This window comes from Carex rostrata, chromosome 18 (assembly GCF_964058835.1).
Source record: "Carex rostrata chromosome 18, lpCarRost1.2, whole genome shotgun sequence".
NCBI classification, from domain to species: domain Eukaryota; kingdom Viridiplantae; phylum Streptophyta; class Magnoliopsida; order Poales; family Cyperaceae; genus Carex; species Carex rostrata.
Window position 1 is genome coordinate 1,086,508 of NC_135935.1, and position 18,789 is coordinate 1,105,296.

Sequence of the window (18,789 nt, forward strand, 5' to 3'; positions counted from 1 at the left end):
ATATATGATGAGAAGACTGCACTGTATAATATGCATACAATAAGAAAGCGAATTAGCATCTATTCGAAATCAATTAATTCTTCATAGCAAGTTAGTGTACGTTTTCATTGAGGCTACAGAATTAACGCACTGTTCAATAAGTGTGGTATCATTTTGCATAGTGAAGAATTAATTTGAAAGGTGTGTGCTTAAAAAAGAAATATTGTACATTTTAATTTTTGGAAAGGAAAATAATTTGTCCAATAAAAAGGCTTATAATTGGGCCATGTGACAAATCTGAAATCACCCCACAAATTATCGGTTCGGTATGATTTATTTTTTTATTGAATAATTATTTCTGCTACAGTACCCGCGCTACAGTATCTGTACAGTACCTCGCTACAGTATCTGTACAGTACCGCGCTACAGTAACTGCATTTAGAGGAATAATGTATTATGGTCCCCACTAATTATTATTCTAAAAAGATATTATATAGTCTCAACTAATTATTATTCTAAAATCCTAGCAACACCCTTTCAAAGCCTCGGCACTAATTCTGCGTCAACATTTCTCTAACAAAAATAGTTGATCTCATAAAAATAAATACTTCAGTGCATAGATATAAATGTTTTCAATACTTAGATATTGATACTTTCAGTGTCATATGTAAAAAGAGGAGGGATCCAATTACAAGATTATGGCAGTTTAGGTCCCCACAAGCAGTTATGTAAAAATTACAACATTGTTTACTATATAGATATAAATACTTGTGTTCTTTGAACTATATACTTCAAGATTTGACTATTAATATTAAAAAAAGTTATAGATCTGGGACGATTGTGGTCCCCACAAGCAATTATGACAGTTTAGATGCGGGTACGATGTCAGAAATTTCAAAAAAAGTTGCGGGTACAATTATTTAAAAATAATTAATTTATCATTTACATTGTTTACTATATAGATATAAATACTTGTGTTCTTTGAACTATATACTTCAAGATTTGACTATTAATATTTTAAAATAAAGTTACAAATCTAGAACAGTTGTGGTCCCCACAAGCAATTATGGCAGTTTAGGTGTGGGTACGATGTCAGAAATTTCAAAAAAAAGGTGCTGGTACGATTATTTAAAAATAATTAATTTATCATTTACATTGTTTACTATATAGATATAAATACTTGTGTTCTTTGGACTACATACTTCAAGATTTAACTATTAATATTAAAAAAAAAGTTACAGATCTGAAGTGCAGTTATGACAGTTTGGTCCCCACAAACAGTTATATATGGCAGTTTAGATGCGAGTACTGTAGCGCGGGTACTCATATCAGCTTCCTTTTTTATTTTTAAAATGCTGTCTCATCTTCTAAAAAAAAAAATGAGCTCAATATTGAAAATATTTCATAATTATTTTGATACTCATCTATTTTTTTCGAATAGAACACCACAGCAAATATAGAATTGTGCTAAATTTAATACATGAATGATATATATGTTACTTGAGGTTTAATTTTCGAACATGTAATTCATGAAAGAATAATATAATTGATGTTCATTATGAGTTGATACTGATCATGACACAAAATAAATAGTGTAGACCAAACAAATTTGTATATGTTACAATTATTTGTAGCTATTTGATTTTGACTGAATAACCTAGAAAAAGCGACTTTTATTAATTTTTCAGGAGTAGGTCCGATGCTCTTTGAACCGATCATGGGTCCAAAGAATTTTTAGTATCGTTCGATTTAGTGACTGAACTGATGTGGAAAGAAATACACAATTTTACATCCCTTACATTAGCCAACTTTTATTTTTTGTTTATTGTACATGTATTCAAAGGAACTTCTAATTTTGTTGGAAACATTTAATTGTTTTGTACTGTCATTGATCTTCCATGTTCTAAATAGCCAACAATTTATTTCTCAAATTATATATTAATTTATTTCTGAAAATATTTTTCTATCAATTTAATCCATATCTTTAAGTATATTGAAGTACAAGATTATTTAAGTATCTAGTTAAATAGATATTAATTGTCGAAAGAATAAGAAACTATCGATAGCATAAGTTAAATTTTTATTTGTTATCTCTATCTTTAATTATATTTTCTTTATTTTATTTTGACATAAAATTGTCATCGATTAACATTTGTATTTTGTAATAAAAAAACATAATCTAAGAGGTAATATAACCTCTATTTATTTGATGTTCATGTTGGGTTTCAAACAAGAAATAAATAATTTTTGTTGATTTAGATGACGTAAAAAGACACATTTTTAATATTATTTTGTTACTCAATCGGACGATCAATTAAATATATTCATAGAATGTTGCTCGGTATCTTCGTTCCATTTTATAGATTTTCTATTTTTCTAAGAATAAACGTTTATTTAAATTTTGTGAACTACTTGTTTATGCACAATGTTATAACATGTCTTAACTATCCAACTATATATACACAAATATACCTACAAAATGATCAAATAAACCGAAATTTTTTTAGTTATCATCTTAATATATATTTGAAAATTCTAATCTTGTTATCAATTTTTGAGAAATTCAAATGATACCACCCACACAACTCCAATCAATATATAACTAAGAGAGTCATGCACAGTATAGAGTTGCGCATGGCCACTAAATATATTTTTTTTAGTATACAAACAGAACCTTGCGTATTCGGTCAATTTGTCTAAAGTCACATGGCTTCATTATTTCTTATTGTCCTGTGCAGTAAGAAATATAATACTATCATAGAAATATTCAAGCGAAAACGATAGAGATAGCACATGGCAGATAAGAAATCTAACGTAGCATTATTTTGAAGTTATATATACAATACAGAAATATTCAATGCACTAGAGAATAGCTAGAATAGCTACTGTTGAGAATAGTAGGTTAAGAATAGTTAAAATAACTACTATTTAATAATAGCGCTAACTCAAAGCTATTCGGAATGTTGTTTGAATTGAACATTTAGAATAGCGATAACAGCGATTGAACATTTGAGAGAGTAGTTTGTTATTTCATGTTTTTGTAGGAATAGCGAGAACAGCGCTATTCTCGCTGTTCCTGAGTATGTTTGAATGGATCAGAATAGCACTATTCTCGCTATATGAATGAGTCGAAATATCGCGAGGCTTTCCACCTAATCATTTTTTAATCCTACTATTAATATTTAAGAACGCCAATTGGCAGGTATAGTTTTCCTCATCCTCATTGAATAAAAATTTTGAATTCTAAAACTTTCATTTTGAATTAAAATATTATAACTGAAAAAATCAGCTTGTGTTCACCAATTTTCATTCTCTCAAGAATGGTCGAGCCATCAAAAGATCATCATCACAAATGACCTTCCCTCAAAAAAAATATTTATTTTTATGCCCCGGAGACAAAACACAATGCACCCTTTAAAAGGCCTTGTCTCTTTCTTTCTTTTTTCATTTCTCAGGAAACTGCTAGAGAGGCATAATATAAGAGAGTTCGATGGCACTGCGATATAAATCCAAAGACGTAATACAGGGGGGATGAATAAAGATCCTCGCGATTGTAGGAGAATCATTGAGGAGAATTATTGAGAATTATTGAGGAGATCATCATTGAGGAGAATTATTGAGAATTATTGAGGAGACCATCATTGAGGAGAATCATTGAGAATCATATGACACTAATTTCATATGACAATTTATTCCTTTTTCTTTGATAAAGATCCTCGCAGTTGTAGCCAAACAGAAATCCTGGCGTATTAAAAAATAGAATAATTATATTTATTCTCACACTCCTATCCACCTTCTATCCTAGCAGCTACAATTTAAGAAGATTGTATTATGATTCCCACTAATTTAAGGATGTTGCATTAAGGTTGTACTATGGTTCTCACTAATTAATTTATATTTATAATCTCAAATGCTAACTTTTGATTAGAGGATTCACGTTAACGTTAAATAAGGACAACACCTTGCCATCACGATAAAGGTTGCTCATATTTAAATAAAAAATATTCATCATGATAAATGTATATGAGGTGATTATTCAAGTATTTTTTTACATATGTATATATATTCTAGTATATAGGTATAAATACTTGTAATACTTTCATATGTCAATTAGTGTCATATTTAAAAAATACTTGTAAATATAGGTATAAATACTTGTATGACGACGAGTCTGAAAGTACATCATCATAGATCTCATTTGAAAGAGAAAATTGCGAGAAGACGTTCGTGGTTTTAGATTCGCAAAATTCCTTATAGATCATCAGAAATGTGGGCGAGATCGAATGAAAAAAAAACCACCTCTAAAAACGTGTATGATCCCCATAGTAGTTATAGAAGTTAATACAGAATAAATGCGAAAATGAAAGTGCAAGAATAATTACTGTGATCCAACAAAATAAGCAATCTCCTCCCAAAAATAAAATATTCAATGAGCATCAAATCAAATTCGGTTTGATGTCTGATCTAAACCATTTGATCCATGTTGAAAAATTGTGCGGAACATCAAAATTACGAACCGTCACGTGAATCTAAATGGACAGTGCAAATCTTGACCGGATCAAACAGTCGAGACTAGACATCGACCGATGCCCATCGGATCCCATTTGCTCCCGAAGGAGCTGGAGCTCCGTCGAAACTTTTGTTGATGTGTCATACATAAAAAAACGATTTAAGAATTTGTATAATCATCACTATATGTCAAAATTAATGAATGAATCTTACAAAATGTCAAGAATCACTCTAAAAAATACAAACAAAGTCATTTCAAACATTTATTATTATTATTTTTTTAAAAAGATAAGACAGAAAATTTGAAGCCACGTAAAATAATATGCAACACTATACATGTATATTACCAAAAATAAAATGTATATGCGCTCTTAGGCATCCTTTTCACCACATGAAGTAGAGAGATTGACGGTTGTCTCACCTTCCCTCAGGAAAGGATGAATCCAACGATATTTCTGACGAATGTGACGGTATGCCGTCAGCAGGCACACCTCTGCTTCCAGTGCTTTGTGTGACCCGACCAGAAATTTCTTCAGTTGAGAAATTATTACCCGTTATTTCTTTAAACTGCCAATCAGTTAGGTAACTTGGTCTAGAACTAACTTTGTTGACTTCCAAATCGCCAGTCAGCATTGACACAACACGGGACATGGATGGGCGTTGCAGAGGAGATGCCTGGGTGCACAATAGAGAGACCCCTATCAGCCTCAAAGCTTGATCCGTATCATACGAAGCCAGTTTCGGGTCCAATATCTCAATTGCGTGATCCTGCTCATATAAGCTCCAAGCCTGGGGATAGAGTGTTAGCCTTTACATATCGCCCAATGTCAGATGTCATTACTGTTACTATTATGCCAGTACTGGTACAAAGCCCAGTACACTTGAGTGTCAGTAAAACTACTGAACCCATACTAAGAAGGATCCTATCTTTCCTATAAACAACATATTTGAGTTTTTATCTGTTTTTGGTTTGAGTTCCGGACAGGCAGGTACAAAGCTAAGTAGTGTCAGGGCAGGGATGGTCCTACACAAGTTTGCTATTCTTAGTTATTTATATTTTATGAAAAGCTGGGATTATAAATGTGCAGTACCCATTCAAGGAGATATATTTCATCCGGTGTTAGTGTCGAGTCTGAATTTGGGCGACCTGCTACAACCTCCATGACAACCATACCAAATGCAAACACATCCGCCTTTTCTGTCAAATGGCCTCTCATTGCGTATTCTGGTGCAAGGTAACCTCTGTGTAATTTTAAAATAACAGGGATAACAAAAATACATATCATTACCTTCAGTCATTAAATTATTAAGGATCTTTATCATATTTACTGTTTGTTGCTCCAATCTATATGAAAAACTATATTATTTATATAGTTACTCTTGCTTTTTGGATTTCTGATTTCTTAATTTCCAAGAGCAAATACAATATGAGAAAGAACTAATGAGTGATCAGTCAATACACAGAATACGGATTTATCATTTATTTATTTGTTATGGGGAAGATGCAAGCAGAAAGTAAAATATTTATTGATTGCATTTGAGCCCACGGAGAATCTGATTCTTAAAGGATGGATAATTTTTAGAAGTGTAACAGGACAAGTCTAAGGAACAGACTTACATTGTACCAGCCACTCTTGTGCTGATATGCGTTTTCTTGTCATCATAAAGCTTGGCCAACCCAAAATCAGAGATTTTGGGGCTGAGATCACCATCTATTAGTATATTACTTGCTTTAATATCTCTATGAACAATTCTCACACTAGATTCCTCATGCAGATATGCTAGGCCTTTCGCCACACCAAGACATATCTCAAAACGGGTCGCCCAATCAAGGAACAAAATACGCTTCCCTGAAATTAATTTAAGAAAAAAATATTAGGAACACTTCTCATTGAGGAATAGAGTATAATAAATGGATACAAAGCCGAGGCCCAATTAGATAATTGAAGGTAAGCAGTCAAGCAGAGGTAAAATTAGGCTAAGAGGTTTGTTGAATAATTGAAAAATTCTTATGGAACAATTGTGTTCATCTGAGATTTAGTTGCAGAGCTTCAAAACATGGTAAGTTTGGTGCAATTGATGTTAAATGAGGGGTAATGGAGGAAAAAATAGATAGAAATAAGGAATAATAGTCTAATAGAGGGATATTGGATTAATGAAGGTTAATTACAATACTGAGTTTAGGGTGCATACTCCCACCAACTGCTAGCTAAGGAGAATTAGCTCATGAATAATTGTGAAATTTTGAGTGTCAATACTGGCTGGAATTTATAAAAGCAATTATACGCACCAAAGAGGGCTTGATCAAGACTTCCATTCTCCAAGTATTCATAGACCAAAAGTGGAGTATTTCCTTCAATGCAACAACCATACAATTTAACTAGGTTTTTGTGTTGCACAGCTGATATGGTGGCTATTTCTGTCAAGAATTGTCGCTTTCCTTGGTGTGACGTAACTGATAATTGCTTCACTGCCACAATACGGCCATCAGACAGTTTTCCCTACAAAAAGATACAAAAAAAGATGGACAACATAAATAATAAGATTTTTCCCGCTTTCTCATAAGTACAAAACAAATTGTATAAAGCAAAGGATAAATACCTTATAAACAGTGCCATATCCGCCTTCTCCAAGAATATTACTAGCATTAAATGCTTCAGTAGCAGTTCTCAGCTCATTATAGCTAAAGATATCTGGTCTATCGACTATCGACAAATAATCTGACAGAATAAAAGAAAGGGGAACTGAAAATCGAATAAACTAAAATAAAGTCCCACTGAACAAACCCACATCTGACCCAATGTTGGTCATCCATAATATCTAGTTGAATAATTCAAACGTAAACGTGAGAATATAGTAATGTACCTTCGTCTAATTCTGACATCTTCTTCTTATGTCTCCAATATAAAACTGCGAGTACTGCTATTAATCCTAAAGCTGTCACTCCTACAACAACTCCTACAATGAGACCTGTTTTGCTCTTACTTGAACTTGGTTCTCTATTTGACACCGTAGGCTTGAAGTCTGAATGTTAAATAATTGGAACGTTAAGAAAAATGGGAACACAAATTATGTTAATATTGCTTTGACAGTTTAAAGGATCATAAAGGTGCACGCAGACAGGAGAAAGAGAGAGAGAGTAGCACCCCCTTCCAAGGTTTCAAAAGAGAGAGAGAGAGAGAAAGGGAGATGGTACCGTAAGGAGAAACACTAATAGCTGAGATGGCAGGACCATAATAGGCTTGAGTCGGTACGCAACAAGTGCCTTTGCCAGCCCAAAAGAAATGTATCTCAATGAAGTTATTTGTTACCGGCACAGTGTAGTTTGTTACTACTGCTACAAAGGATCTTCCACCAGCTTTTTTTTTAATATCAAAGTCCTTTTCTTTCAAAGCTCCCTACAAAAATTAGTGATAAATTGTGTAAAAATATATGATCAACCGAGGAAGAATTTCTAGAGTAACCAAAACTGAATGGTTTGCCAGAATTGGATGCTCATACTGGTACGTCTAAATTAGTCTCTGTATTGGTACAAGCAAGGCTACTTCTGCAGGTTTTGTTATTCAAACTATAATTTCAGGTAACAGTAAACACTTGAAACACCCAATATATATATATATGAGTTGGGCTAAAATGACCAATGGAGTAAAACAAGTTTTTACTCCATGGCGCTATATTTTCATTTTGAAAAATCCAAACAAACGATCCGAACCGCTAAACACGATCTCCATATTGAAATGTGCTTGGAGACAAAATTTTACATTTTTGGGAATTTTTTTACTATTTATTAAGCCACTTTGAAAGTCACTGATCCGGCGGTCCAGAAATTTTTACTGTTTTTTACTGTTCACAGTAAAACAGCCATTTTCAAAGTGACTTAATAAATAGTAAAAAAATTTCAAAAAATATAAAATTTTGGAGTACAAATGCATTTTACTCCATGGCTCACCCAAGTCAGCCTTTATATATATATATATAGAGAGAGAGAGGGGTTGGCTACTATGCTTATATAAGCATATCCCCACATATGCTTATAACTCATTTTTGCGTTTCCAATGTCCAAACGACCGATCCGAACCGTTAGATGTTTAATCCATATTGAAATGTGCTTGGAGACCAAATTTTACATTTTTTGGAATTTGTTTACTATTTATTAAGCATTTTTTAAAATTGCTGTTTTGCTGTGAACAGTAAAAAATTTTGGACTATCGGATCAGCGATTTTCAAAGTGGCTTAATAAAAATTCAGAAAAATGTAAAATTTGGTCTCCAAGCACATATTAATATGGAGAACAAGATGAACGGTTCGGATCAACTATTTGGACATTGGAAACGCAAAAATGAGTTATAAGCATATGTGGGGATATGCTTATATAAGCATAGTAGCCAAGCACTATATATATATATATATATTTTTTTTTTTTTTGAGTAAATTTGGGATCAAGCCACCCAACTATTTTAATATCCACTAAGGATCCCTCATTCAGATTTTGAACCTGCGACCTCACACACGGAGGATGTTGCCTTTGCCACTAGATCAAAGGCTAGTACTTAAAACAACCAATTGAACCATAAAACCTCCATCACACAGAAGTGGAACAATGTAAATGTATGTTGCACTGGTACCAGGAGGCGTGTACTATCATGATGATGGCAGTATTTACTAGAAGAAGACCCATCCCCTCCCCCAACTTCTTTTTTTGCTGTTTAACTGCTGTTACATAATTTCTTTTGCATTACCATACAGGCAGGCAGGTATCAAGTATAAACTAGTACCAGGTGGTACAGTAATGTTTGGGAAAAAAAATATGGTATTGCAGAAACCTGGATAAAGATATCAAAAACCCTTCTCCCTGTACTCTTCCAAGTACGTGGAGGTGGGTCTGGGTATGCAATCTCAGCAAATTGGAGCTTAACAGTGTAGTTTCCATTTTCAAGTCCGAAACCATAGTATCTCAAAGAAGAAGGTGACATTCGTGCATTCTGAAATAATTCAGAATCAAGTGTATTTTGGAATTGGGAGAGACTTCCAATTATGTAATTGTTACTGGACGCACCAAGAAATGAACCAACGTTGCTCACCCCCCATCGGGTTGCTCCTGGAAAAAGAAGAAAAACGAAAAAAAAAAAGAATGTATTTGTTAAAATCTTAGTGCATGGTGGTACATAACTGAAGGTGCCAACAGGCAAGAATGTTATTCCTGCAATTCAATTATAAAAACTATGACTTTTATATTACCATTAAGTATTTGAATTATGTTATGGGACGTCTTGATTAGAACTGTACCTGATTCCTTAATGTATAGGACCATGTTGGAAACAGAGAATGGCAGCATATGGGTATGGAGCACATACCTGTAACATAATAAGAAGCGGCTGACAGGTTGGCTTTATCCGATTGGTACACTGTTGTATCTTGAGCAGTCAATGAAGTAGCTCCGCCACACCTTATTGCGAAGGATGAATCTGTAATTTAGTTTATTTCTGTAAATATTTACTTAGTTTTAAAGTATGCATTGTTTACCATTTTGGTCTGTAAGTTTTAAAAAGTATCATATTGATCTTTAAAAAAATTATTTTGCACTGTAGTCCTGCTATCATGAGTTTAAAATTTAGATGAAAATCCACATTATAAACTATGTCATGATAATTTTCAAAGTGAGGAAGCATATGAATATTGTTTTAAACTATTTATGATAACATTTATGTCAATATTGGCATCAATTAAACTGATGCTTGATGCTGTGAATAATAACATCAGTGTTTATATTATTTGCAATGTTCGTGCTACTACACCAGCATTATTCTCTTTAAAGGTAAGATCAATTTGGCACAAAATGAAGATCTTAAGGATTAAATTATATTGCGTAATTTATTCAAAACTAAAATGTGAGCATGTGATTTTTATTTTTATTTTTATTTTTTTAGCATGCGAGGGACTCTTAACAACTCTGGCAGAAGCTGCCAACTCATGCAAAAAAAAAAAAAAAAGAAGGAGAGAACTAGAGAGACAAAGATTTACAGTTCAATACACCCTTGGCAGCCACTGCCAAGTTTTTCAAAAAGAGAGAGAGAGAGAGAGAGAGAGAGAGGAAGAAAGAGAGGGTTACAAATAGGAGAGCCCTTGTGACAGGGAATATCTCGCTGAAGGCAATCTAAACCAGAAGGCAATAAACTGTAATTGTAATTATGAAAAAAATGGTAAATATCGAAACCCAACTATAAATAGTCAGTAGTAGAAATCAACAGAATCGATTTATCATATGGAAAACTTGAAAAGAAAAAACATTCCAAGCACCTGCTATTGGAGCTCTGTATGACAAAGTTGTTCGCCACCAAGTTCCTGGAAGAAAATTATAAAATAAAGCCAAGTTTTTAATAAGCAGTGTTGAATGACGGACCTAAGGTTCTATTGAGTTCATGATTTGTTTCATTATAGGGCTCAATGTAAGTAATAGAATTCCTTGGATAATATTAATAAAAAAATAAAGAAGCCTTTTCAGATATAACATTACTTACAGTTGTAAATTGCCATTTGAGCCAACCCAAGAAGGAAAGGCTCCTGAGAGCAGGTTGTATGACAAATCTCTATGAACAAAAGCAATGGGAAATCTTGAAACTATAGTTTACATCAACAATCTAAGTACTTTTATTTCCTAATAAAGCCAAAAGAAAAAATAAATAAAAGAAAAATGCAAAACCAAAATAGCGTACATGTTGAGGAGTGAAGTGCTTTTCTGAGATGGCAAGCTGCCACTAAGGCTATTATTCCCGAGAAATCTGACTCAAAATACATAGCATGAGCGATCAAAATCAATGAAAGAATAAATCTACTTGGAAGTTATAAAAATAAACAGGAAGAGGATTCCTCACAAGTATTGCAGAGAGTTTAAACTGAAAAGAGACTGCGGCACCTCTCCAGTTATATTGTTGAAACTCAAATCTCTACAGAAACATGAAAATAAAACATAAAATTAACACAACTGCAGGAAAAAATAGTAAAAATATTACCTGCATTAGAAGAATAAACATAGTTGTTGACAATCATACAAAAATTGTAGACTTTTGAGCTTAGAGAAGTCTGTCGGGAGAGTATCTGATATCTTGCAATTCCTTAAGATTCTACAATGTAAACGTCAATATAAATATACTGAAGGAGCTGCATATAAAGAAATGAAATCCTGAAATGCAGCTTGGATTGAATTTAAAATTAGGCATACAAAGTGCTCAAGGATGTCAAGTTGCTGACAAAAGCCAACGTAGAGCTAGTGCCGTTTGTTATGTCCCCAATCCGTCTTCACTCATATATATACAGAAGCACACAAATAAAAGTTTACAATTTAAGATATTTATTTTAAGGAAAACTAATATTCAACAAACTCGGAACTAGGAGAAACTTACAGGCCCGTTAACGTGACAAGATTTCCAAAATTAGATGGAATTGGCCCTTGAAAAGAATTTCCTTGAAATCTCCTGAAAATTTAATGCTCATGGTTGTTGAAACGATCACAATGACACACACAGATAGAAACTTTGAGAAATGATCCCTTGGTTTATTGCGTCGCACACTTATGGCCCGTAATTGTCCAGCTAATTTGGGTGCACTCACAAAACTGCTTGGCATGTAGAGGTGGCAACCAGCAGGTCAAATTTCACTAATCTTCGGTCAAAACTGGTTCACTGATGTTTGGATACCAGTCTCTGCAGGTCTAAATTATCTTGGATCTGGTTTCTTGTTTATTCCTTTTCTTTTTTTTTTCTTCTTAATTTGGGGTTTTTCAAGTTCAAGGTCAACCTGTACCTACTGATGGGTTTCAGATTTATTCCACTTTTCAGGTTCATTTGAGTCATAAGGCATCTCAGCCTTAACTCGAGTCCTTTCCACATGCAAAGTTTGGTTGTTTCAACTGGTATTGTTTTGGAGTGATAATCAGGTAATATTTGGCACTGGTAGAATCCATTTTAAGTTTTGGTCAGTCATATTAGCCACTTTATGCCTGTTCCAAAACATCCAGGGTTCAGGTTTTGTCTTGTATACATCATTAAATTCTAGAAATTATTGAGTCATGTTCAGAATTGGATTTATGCTTTCAGTAGCACTTATAACCTAATTATGTTTTCATCACCAAGACTACAGCCTCTGCTTAATATACATACATATATATATATAACCCCAATTTGCCAAACAGGAAAAGGTGCTTTAAAGTAGGGTTATACATCAGTATAATTAAAAGAGCTTGGTAGGTTCTTTAAACTTGAAGCACCATATATCTAACTTTTCACCCTCGCTACTTCACCTTTCTAACGTAATACAGACGGGTATTTTTTAACCTTAAAAAAGACAGTACATTACTACATGTTACTTGCCAAACACCAATGATTTAAAACTGATATAACCTCTGCTTTGCTTTTACTTCACATGTCCCCTTGGAAGGATACTGATGGCACACACACACACAAGCACAAAGACAGAGAGATAGAGGGAGAGAGAGGGAGAGAGGGATAGAGAGAGAGAACATACAGTTCTTGCAAACCTGTCCAGGTACCAATATAGTCAGGCAGTTTACCAGTGAAATTGTCTGATGCCCACCTGGCCATATAAAATAAATTATTAACTCACAATCAATATAATTAAACATGAATTACAGGAAAAAGACTTGATAAAAATTACAGTATTTTCATGTTTTTAAGATTGGATAGTGTTTTTGGCAATTCACCGCTGAGACCCAAACTGTCAATATAACTGCAAAACAAGAAAATACATTGTTAGTTCATTACTTTTGTTTCAGTTTTTAATATTTTTAAAATGAAAGTAAAAAAAGATAACAGTTGTTCAAGCTTCGTCAAGTTCCCAAATTCATCAGGTATTGACCCGCTGAAGTTGTTTATTCCCAATCCCCTGCAATATAAAGTAACCGGACATCAAAAGTTAGTTTTGGAGATCTATTACATTCTTGGAGTTCTATATAAGGAATAAGGAAAGAGAAACCTTACAGCGATATGAGGTTTCCAAGATTTCCCAATTCCTTTGGAATTGGACCCGATAATGCATTGATGCCAATAGACCTAATTTTTTTAATATCAATAGGAAACTATATAATGTTAACATAATGTATATAATATATTAAATTTTTTTTTATAATTTACCATTTATCAAGGAAGATGACATTACAAGTATTGCATTGGAGTCATGTTCCCAATGAATGCAGGTATAGGACCTGTTAGATAGTTTTGTGCCAATTGCCTGAAACAATCAGTGAAGTTGAAGTCTTACATAAAAAAAAAATAATATCTAAGAAAATAAACAATTAGAATAATTTACAATGATCAGATATGCTCTTCGGTATTCTTCCAAGAAACAATCCAGTTATAAAAGCTTGGCCAGTAGGGTGTCAAAATATTGTACATTATTGACTTAATTCTATGTGGTATAGTATCGAGCATTGGTAGATAGTTGAAAGTAGAAAATATTTTGGTTGTTTTTCACTCTTTGAGGTAATTAAAGAAAATAGATATTAGGTACAAAGACATGTTTCACGGTACAATTTTTGTGTTGTAAAGAATGAGATGGGGAAAAACTAGGGGCTTGTGAGTTAAATTATTACAAGTTAGAAAGATAAGTAAGGTTTTGGAGCTCATCTGGTATACTTCCCACCACATCCAATGCATACACCCTCCTGTGTTAATTCAAAAAGCAAGCCCAAAAAGTAAAAGTCATTAAACAAATAAATAAGCATCTAGTGCATAAACAAAAGATTACAAAAAAAATTAAAATGAAATTACAGTTACAAAAATTTAATATATATACAGTTGCCATAAAATGATATAATATGAGAGTATCATAGATCCTCTGTGTCAGACTGCCAGTCAAATGCAATATATTTTGTGTGATCAGGAAAAACCAATTTCGATTGATCTTTTAGATTGATCTGATGAGATCAAAGCCTGACCAATGCTACTGGAAATAAGACAGTTTGTGTAAGGTTTCGGTTAATCTTTGTCTGACCCATCCTAATGAAAAGTGCCACCAAATCTACTGGCCTCTCCAATCCAAACCCATATGGCTATAGAATTTCTGTGTTAGTAAAATGAGGAACATACATACACTAGTTGAGAAAAAAAAAAATACTTTCGTTTCTCCTTCTAAGAATCTGGTATATTTTAGTTTTTCTATGTTACCAAAATATAACAAGCGTAACGAAGATCATAATAAGTTTTGACTCTGGTTAAAAAAATACATATCCAAAAATATACACTCAGTCAGTTGTGGGCCCAAATGCTTTGCAAATCCATGTTTTGACTCCAAATCTCCATTTTGGAATTCAAGCGGCTGATTTGAACCGTTCAATATGATCTACATATTAAAATATGAGTGAGGCTATGGTACTATGCATAGCACAGATTGGTCCATCATATGGATCCATATTATCATTTTTAGAGTCCTAATAGTCGATCTGAACCGTTCAACATGATCTCCATATGAAAATTTACTTGTAATTCAAATTTATACTTTTCAGACTTTTTTATTTATTTTTTAGATAGGTAGAAAATCACTGCTTTTGAATGGTCTAGAATCTTTAGATCAAGTGATTTTCTATCTATCTAAAAAAAAAAAAAATTCTGAAAAATGTAAAATTTGATCTACAAGTTAATTTTCATATAGAGATCATGTTGAACGGTTCAAATCAACTAGGTGGACTCTAAAAAAGAAAATATTAATCCGTAGTACGGACTAATCTGTGCTATGCATAGTACCATAGCATCACTCTTAAAATATTGTAGGGGACCAACTTTTCCATTTTTTAGATTTATTTACTATTTTTTGGGAGCGAGAAAATTCATAATTTTAATTCAATAAATATGGTTTTCCCCGCATCCAAAGAACAGTAAATATATATATAGAGAGAGAGAGAGTTGGGTTATGGTTGCATTACAATGTATAGGTTTTTTTGTACATTGGACTATAAATCGTTGGATTCAAAGTTCAAACAGCTGATCCATACCATTTAACTTGATCTCCATATTAATTTGTGTTTGCATACCAAATTTTATATTTTTTTACTATTTTTTTTAGATTTATTGAAAATTGTTTTTTTTCTATGATCCAGATTTATTTGAAAAACAACAGTTTTCAATAAATCTAAATAAATAGTAAACAAAATTCCAAAAATGTAAAATTTGGTCTCCAAACACATTAATATGAAGATTATGTTCAACGATTTGGATCGGCTGTTTGGACTTTAAATCTAACGATTTATAGTACAAGAGGGTCTATACATTGCAATGATACTAGTGTGTGTGTATATAGAGGTTGGCTATTCTACTTCCATAAGCATATGAGAGCATATGCTTATAACTCGTTTCTGCGTTTTCAATATTCAAATGGTTGATCCGAAGCACTCAACATGTTCTCCATATTAATATGTGTTTGGAGACCAAATTTTACATTTTTTGGAATTTCTTTACTATTTTTTCAGAATTTTCAAAACAGGGTTTTTCATTTTTTATATTTTTTATGAATGTTTTGAAAATTTCTGAAAAAATAGTAAAAAAGTTCCAAAAAATATATAATTTGGTCTCCAAGCTCATATTAACATGGAGAACATGTTAAGCGCTTCAAATCGACCATTAGGACATTGAAAATGCAAAAACGAGTTATAAGCATATGCTCACATATGCTTATGAAAGTAGAATAGTCAACTCCTCTACCTCTCTCTCTCTATATATATATATAATTTAATTTCTTGCAAGATTTCAATATATAAATTAAAATTAACCAGTTCAATTAACTGTTCAAATATTGAAAATGGAAAATTGAAATAAATCCATGCTTCGAAAAGTATGTGAGAGCTCAGTTCAGTCAGATAAACTTACAACTTGACAATGTGACAAGTTCTGTTGGAGTTGTAAGAGCAGTCACACTTGATTCCTGGGTTGAAGTCTGGATTGTTGTCAAGGTCCGTGGAGTCTATAGCCCATCCGCTACACGGTTCGCCACTTATGTTCCAATGTGAATTTGCACTCTTTCCCCACCTTGCTAGTATGGTATTCAATGCCACCACTGCACGAAAAAATAAATGCATAAATTGGCAATGTTTTGCAAAGTTTCTAACTCTACTAGTACTCTAGTAGCAGACTTCGAGTATTAACCTTTTTATGTTAGAGCATGCCACTTGTTTGCACCCCTATTATATTGACTCATCCTCAATAGTACACATAGTAATTAGATAAAGTGTGTAAAATAAAAAATATGGTATGTAATATTAAAATTTAATTCAAAAGACCAAACAATCCTTATATATTATGTTGGAATGTGAGATGGATGATTAGGGTGATAATTATTTAAAAAATAAAAATAATTAACACTGAAACAAAAGTAGAACAATTACTTAGTCTATACATTATTTCCACAAACACGCATGGTAGTCTAAAACCATGTGGAGTCGCCTGCTTAGCTTACTCCACCAAACATGACCTAAGCGACTTACACCACCTAGAGAGGCTGTTTAGCTTACTCCACCAAACATGATTAATTTACTCCGATTTAGTTTGAAGTAAGAAATTTAATCCGGTTTAACTTTACTCCACAACCAAACATGACCTAAGCGTGGAGTAAGGAGTTTACTCCACCTCTTACTCCACGACCAAACATGGCCTTAATATTAAATATTTTGTCAACAGTAAGATTACAGCACTAGATGACGTATTCGTGATTAAATAAATTAAAGATAAACACAATATTTTAATGAGTACAAAATTAAAAGGCTTTTTTTTTTTCCAAAAAGCCAACCGCACGATTTGTTGACTTATAGTCCGTAGGACCCAGCACTAATAAATACAAACAATAATAAATGAGTTGGAAGCTGCAATATTGCTTTCAAAATAGAAAGTCAAACGCAACCTTACAATGAAAATGCTCTGCGGGAGTACGGAGAGCAATAAATAAATAAATAAATGAGTTCATGAATAACCTTGCAAATTAAATAAAAGCGATTTAAACCAACAAATGGTAGGTAGAAATTAAATTAGCATAACATTCTATAGTAGTGACGGAATTTTGAAAGATCTCTCTGAAAGGAAAAATAATGAGGTCTTTTATGGGCTTTATATGTATCAAATTAAGGTTTCTTTTACATGCAAAGGACATAAACGAATTTCAGTATCAAATTGGTTAATTTACTTGCATAATTAATTAAATATTGTACAAAAGGGATCATTCTTTATTCCTACAGTAATTAATAGAAAGAACACACGGATATTGTATGTCGGGAGCAGGAATTCAGGAAAGTTGTTGCAAAGTATCTCTTAAACAAATAAAAAAGAGAAAGCTTATCTGAATAGCAAAACAGGGGCAGCCCGGGCAGGCTTTACAATTTAGGATTTCCCCTTAAATGTTGATCAGCGAAATCTTTAAAAATAATAGGAAAAGGCATACAAGCGCATAGGCCAAAAAAATGACAGAGGGGGTTCTTTAAGCAAGAGCGATTAAATTGGCAGAGACTCTTTAATTGGAAGTATAGATAGATGGTTTTCAATGAAAGAAACAAAAAGGAACTATGACAAGAGGAAAAACACACTTAGAATATAAAGGTACTGCAGATGGATCAGTACATGGTGCATACCTTCAGTTTTGTTTGTGGTAGCTTGAGCAGTTGCTGTTCCAGCACTAGATAGGATTAAGAAGCATAGTACTAGTATCACACCAAAGTATCTCATCAATGGCGAGTTCGGCACCACCATCTCTCTCTCTCTCTCTCTTTCTCCGTCTCCGTCTCTCTCTATATGTGATATGTCTGTGTGTGTGCGTGCGTGTGCACTGCTTGTGTATAAACGGGCACTAGTATCGGTCGGCCTCTTTATTAAGGCGAGGAGGAGACGAGTGCGTATCCTCTGAGATATCTCATATTTTGCGTGACTGACGTGTCCGGTGCCTATTCAGGGGTGACGCAGGGGCCAGTATTATTTGAGCTTTGAGATTCGCGCAGAACGTATTGCAGCAGTTGAGATTTTCCAAAAAGTCACGCAAAATATGAGATATCTCAGAGGATGCGAATTCGGAGGAGACTGGAGAGAGCGATTGAGCAAATTTTAAATTTATTTTTCTTCCGAAATAAAAAGGGAGAAATTAACGGGTCAAACATATGGTTCTCTTCGTGATGAGATCGTTGGATTGTGGATAACCAGACCCACACCCAAGGGATTCAGATTCGGTGCAGCTTGTACTGGCAGGTCCCATCGTGTGGCAAGTTACTGTCGAACTCGGATGGCCTAAATAGAGAAGGAAATTGATCCTCGATATGTT

General features: G+C 33.3%; 1 protein-coding gene across 1 annotated transcript; it reads right to left on the reverse strand.

Annotated features, from left to right (window-relative positions):
• Positions 1 to 4,634: 4,634 nt before the first annotated feature.
• On the reverse strand, positions 4,635 to 18,358 carry LOC144569832 (putative LRR receptor-like serine/threonine-protein kinase At1g56130). Its single transcript, XM_078320307.1, has 25 exons — positions 18,110 to 18,358; positions 16,362 to 16,548; positions 14,093 to 14,164; positions 13,660 to 13,731; positions 13,482 to 13,553; positions 13,315 to 13,386; positions 13,159 to 13,230; positions 13,009 to 13,077; positions 11,889 to 11,960; positions 11,708 to 11,782; positions 11,538 to 11,609; positions 11,361 to 11,432; positions 11,202 to 11,267; positions 11,007 to 11,075; positions 10,786 to 10,830; positions 10,598 to 10,662; positions 9,843 to 9,953; positions 9,312 to 9,586; positions 7,685 to 7,886; positions 7,354 to 7,512; positions 7,090 to 7,208; positions 6,779 to 6,989; positions 6,107 to 6,338; positions 5,580 to 5,730; positions 4,635 to 5,277 (listed from the first exon to the last, which is right to left on the reverse strand). The coding sequence occupies exons 1-25, from the start codon at positions 18,225 to 18,227 to the stop codon at positions 4,906 to 4,908; spliced, it is 3,102 nt and encodes a 1,033-aa protein (XP_078176433.1). The 5' UTR covers positions 18,228 to 18,358; the 3' UTR covers positions 4,635 to 4,905.
• Between the last annotated feature and the right edge of the window lie 431 nt (positions 18,359 to 18,789).

What these genes read in the sequence shown, in the direction of transcription:
- LOC144569832 (XM_078320307.1), bottom strand. Translation starts at nt 18,227, where the DNA reads ATGGTGGTGCCGAACTCGCCATTGATGAGATACTTTGGTGTGATACTA. An exon ending in CGCTTCTTATTATGTTACAG is followed by an intron (nt 9,587 to 9,842) that starts GTATGTGCTCCA and finishes TTCTTTTTCCAG; the next exon opens with GAGCAACCCGATGGGGGGTG. An exon ending in TTTTTGATATCTTTATCCAG is followed by an intron (nt 7,887 to 9,311) that starts GTTTCTGCAATA and finishes TAATTTTTGTAG; the next exon opens with GGAGCTTTGAAAGAAAAGGA.